Source organism: Herpailurus yagouaroundi, unplaced genomic scaffold (assembly GCF_014898765.1).
Source record: "Herpailurus yagouaroundi ecotype Mexico unplaced genomic scaffold, PumYag 220, whole genome shotgun sequence".
In the NCBI taxonomy this organism is placed as follows: Eukaryota; Metazoa; Chordata; class Mammalia; order Carnivora; family Felidae; genus Herpailurus; species Herpailurus yagouaroundi.
The window spans coordinates 2,328,381-2,332,788 of NW_024412451.1; the positions used below are offsets into that span (position 1 = coordinate 2,328,381).

Here is a 4,408-nt window from a genome sequence, read left to right on the forward strand (position 1 = left end):
GGGGGGGGGGGGGGGGGGGGGGAGAAAGGGATGACACGTGACAGACGGAGCACCCGGCCTGAGGAGGGTCCCCTTGCTGGGCACTCAGCCCAACAAAGCCCGTGACCCTCACCGAAGCACCCCTGCCCATCCTTGCTGGATTGCCTTTCATCTCTCCTCTCTCTGCTGGATCCGGGCTACCGATGCCTCCCTCCGCCCTGCACCCCTGCCCCGCCCCAGCCCTCCATACCTCTGCAGGAATTGTGCCAGCCCCCCCAGGCAGCAGTGGGCCATCCGCTCCCCAAACTCTTGGCTGATGCGGGGTGCTCGTTCCGTATGTTCTTCCAGCAACTACACGGTCCCCGGAGAGGAGAAGGGGTGAGGGGGGGGGAGGTCTTACCTTCCCGCCCCCCGGGGGGGGGGCGCGCTGGAGAACGGATTCTCCTTCCTCTTCCCCACCCCCTACCTCACACACATCCTGCGCCAGGCTGCTGGGCTGCTCTTCCGTGCTCCCCCAGTGCTCCTCATTCTCCTGTAGGACCCGAAGCAGGGCTGCCCGAGTCTGAGCCTGGAGCGGGGAGGTTGCAGGGGGGAAATGCAGGAGTCAGGGGGTGCCTGGAAGCCTGTCCCTCCTTTTCTCGCCTCCATGGTTCCCACCTCTTAGCCCCAGGCCGATCTGGGTCCTACCCCTGAGCTTGCCAAGGTTACTCCAAGGAGGGAGGCTGGACCACAAAACCTCCCCAGCCCCTTGCGTCCTTATGATTTGGAGCTTCATGTTAAGAGGCTATAGTTTTAAGTTTCATCCATCTGACAGCCAGGGAGTTTGAGGGTCTATTCTGTCATTATTTGACGGTCCTAAGACTCTGGTCCCCAGGTTCTGCAAAAACAATTTGTTCGAGGGGCACCCGGGTGGCTCAGTCGGTGAAGCATCCGACTTCGGCTCAGGTCATGATCCCACAGTCTCATGGGTTCGGGCCCCGCGTCAGGCTCTGTGCGGACAGCTCGGAGCCTGGAGCCTGCTTCGGATTCTGTGTGTGTGTCTCTCTCTCTCTGCCTCTCCCCTGCTCAGCTCTGTCTCTCTCTCTCTCAAAAATAAATAAATAAAAATGTAAAAAAAATTTTCGTTCAAGAGAGTCAGATTCTGTGATTCAAGAATTCCAAGGGTCTGGGATTCTGAGGTTGACACACGTCTGATTCCCTGGTCCAATGTTCCCTTCAGTGAATCTGAGAACCTAGGTATGTTCCAGCCTAAGACTCTAGGCTCTCAAGTTACTACGATTCTGACCTCTGTGGCCGAGGCAGGACTGGCATTCCGGTGGGAGACAGCCCCGTGGCCAGGCTGGGTGTTGATGGCCCCACCGTTCTCCTCACTGGTGCCTACGCCCGGCCAGTTATTACCCGGGTTTGCCATCGGCCCCGCTCGTATGCACAGGCTGCTTGTATGCCCTCCTTCTGTGAGTCTTTGGGACCGCGGGCTGAGCTTCTGTGACTGACTCCTGCTCTAGGATTCGAAGTATCGGAATGTCTGGAAACTTTGCCGATCGGCTCTGTGCCCCCCTGGGTGCTTGGGTGACCACACGGAACATAAGGCAGAAGTGATCGGCGTGGGCTCACACTTCTGTGTCCTTCGGACAGAACCCAGAAATCCACAAAGGGAACAGGGAAATGGACGCAGCGAAAGGGGGAGAGGAGAGCCTCCCCTCCAGCCCCCCCCCCCAAGCGACCCCTCCCTCCCTGCAGAGCGCCTCTGGCTCCCGAGTCCCCGGTACCTTAACGTCTGTGACACATTCATCCTCCAAGCCCCGCAGGGTGCCAGGAGACAGAAGGGGCCCCAGCTCCCCATTCTCCAGGGCCACCAGGTCCACCAGCCCTAGGACCTCTCTGGGAGTGGGAGGTAAGAGACAGAGGGGTCTGTGAGAGGGGGGGTCTGGGCAACGGAACCCCTCCCCACCCCCCACCCGCCTTCACACCCAGTGTGTTTGTGACCCTGGGCCACTCCCTTCCTCTCTAGGGGCCAGCTTTGCTCATCCCTCAAAGGAAGTCTCTGGAATTGTTGCTTCCCTGGCCCCAGCTGTCTGAGTCAGCTCCCTGATGAATGGTGTCCGGGCAAGACTTGGAGGGATCAAGTCCAGGCTTGACGGGCTGGCACGCAGAGTCTCGGCCGTGACCAGCTTCTGCCTCCGCTCCTTGTCCCCATCACGTCACCCGCCTTCGAGGCCTCCCCAGTCCAGCCCTCGCTCCCGGGCCCTACACTCTTACACACCTGGTCTGTGCCATACCACCAGACCCCTTATGCCTCTTCCACCAGCCACACGCACCCCAGGCTTTTGCTCTTGGCGTTTTCTTAGCCAGAAGTACCATCTTCCTACAAAGCAACTTAACTCCCGCCCAGGAAGCTTTCCGGACTCCCCGTCCTGCCTCCGTCTCCCATGGGAGATGTGACCGTGTCCTTCACACGGAGTCCCAGATGGGATCTAGGGGGTCGATGTCAGTACCTGTCACCTTCCCCTTGTTCTGGTGGCAGCATGAGGGTTTTATTTGAGGGACCACCCACCCTCCTCACTCGCCAGCCTGTGGTTTGGGTGTGGCCAGCTCCCTTGTCCCTGGAACCAGTAGGTGACCCAGTCATGGCTAATCATATTCCATCCCCTGGCCACCAGACTGGGTATGTTTTAGGATCCAAACACTTGACAGGAGGTTTTAGGAGCGGGAGAGTCCATGGCGCTGAGGTTCTAAATGCCAAGGTTCTAGAATTCAAGGGATCAAGAGATTACAGTCCTAACCCTGGAGGGATCCACAGTGGGTCCACATCCGGAGTGGATGCGGCTGAAGTTTAGGATTTGAAGTCTCATCGCTGCTAAGGCTCTAGGATTGAAAGTGTAGCGGCACCTGGGTGGCTCAGTCAGTTGAGCGTCTGACTTGGGCTCATGTCATGATCTCGCAGTTGGTGAGTTCGAGCCCCGCATGGGGCTCTGTGCTGACAGCTCAGAGCCTGGAGCCTGCTTCGGATTCTGTGTCTCCCTCTCCCTGCCCCTCCCCTACTCTTCTCTCTCTTTCTCTCTCAAAAATAAATAAACATTAAAAAAGTTTTTAAGAAAGCGTCCGTGCTAAAGTTCTAAGATTGGAAAAATCAACAGTGCTAATGCCCTAGGATCGAAAGACAGAGCAGTAACGGTTCTAGAATTCGGAGGGTCAGCGATGCTAAGATTTTAGGCATGTTGGTGCTAAGGTCCTCGTATTTTAAGAATCAGTGGTGTGAAGGTTGCAGGATTGGGGGGGGGGTCAATGCCACAAAGGTTCTAGATGAAAATGAGCAACAGTGTTAAATTCTAGGACTCAGAACAATACTGAGATTCTAATAGTGTAAGTGTCATTGATGCGAAGGTTCTATGCCTGGAGGGGTCCACCGCACCCTGGGCTTCTAGGACTGAAGTGGTCAGTGGTGGGCACCTGGCTGGCTTAGTCTGTGGAGCCTGCAGTCTTGATCTCGGGGTCGTGGGTTCAAGCCCCACACCGGGTATAGAGATTACTTTTTTTTTTTTTTTTTTTAATGGAGGCTTTAAAAGGAAGGAAGGAAGGGGGGCGGGGGGGGGGGGGGAAGAAATGGTCAGTGTTGCTGAGATTTCAGAACCGGGCGGGCCAATGGTGCCCATAGGTTCTAAGTCTGGGAGAGCGGGGGGGTGTTAAAGTTCTACAGCCGCAGGGATCGGTATGATCCGTGTTGCTAAGATTCGGGGAGTTTAACCGTCAACGATGCGAAGGTCCTACGCCGCCGGGAAGGGTCGATGGTGCTAAGATTTTTAAGAATGGCAACTTAAGGCCGCTAAGCTTCCGGGACCAGCGGGGGCAGCGAGGCTCAGATTCCAGGACGGGCAGGGTGAGCGGTGCCACGCTCCCCAGGGTGGAGGGGTCACCTGGGGGTCCTGACCCGTCACAACCGGAAGGGCCCGTGTTGCTCGGGTTCTAGCACGGGACGAGTGGATCGCGCTCAGACGCTCGGATCGTAAGGGTCCCCGGGGGGGGGGGGGGGGGGGGGCGGGCGGGGTCGAGGCTTCTCAGAGGCGAGGATTGAAGAGCGGGCCGTTCCAAGGTCTTCAGGACCTGGCGAGGCCGGGGCTGGGGGAGCGTGGGTCGGAGGGGGGGTCGGGGGCGGCGGGGGCGGGATCTGCGCGCCCCGGGGGCAGCCGCCCCGCCTCACCTGGGGTACACCTGGTTGTGCCAGTGCAGCAGGGCGTAGCGGTCGGCCAGCGGCAGCCTCCGGCGGGCGGCGGCCCCGAGCCAGTCGGCGAGCGCGCCGTGGTAGCCGCGCAGGTAGACGCCGAAGGCGCCCAGGCCGGCGGGGTAGGCGGGCGCCAGGCGGCCCCGCACCACGCCCATATCCTCCAGCAGCCGCGCCCGCAGCGCCTCCAGCTGCCCCGCCAGGCCCCCG

The 4,408-nt window shown here is 59.3% G+C and overlaps 1 protein-coding gene across 1 annotated transcript in view; it reads right to left on the bottom strand.

The window, feature by feature from the left end:
• Positions 1 to 4,402, bottom strand: part of LOC121018603 (exocyst complex component 3-like protein 2) — a 13,778-nt gene extending 9,376 nt beyond the window's left edge. The window contains exons 1-4 of the mRNA XM_040457392.1: positions 4,178 to 4,402; positions 1,749 to 1,860; positions 446 to 547; positions 230 to 330 (exon numbers count right to left, since the gene is read on the bottom strand). Coding sequence (XP_040313326.1) covers positions 230 to 330; positions 446 to 547; positions 1,749 to 1,860; positions 4,178 to 4,356 — 494 coding nt within the window. The 5' untranslated portion in view covers positions 4,357 to 4,402. The remainder of the gene's footprint in view (positions 1 to 229; positions 331 to 445; positions 548 to 1,748; positions 1,861 to 4,177) is intronic.
• Positions 4,403 to 4,408: the final 6 nt, after the last annotated feature.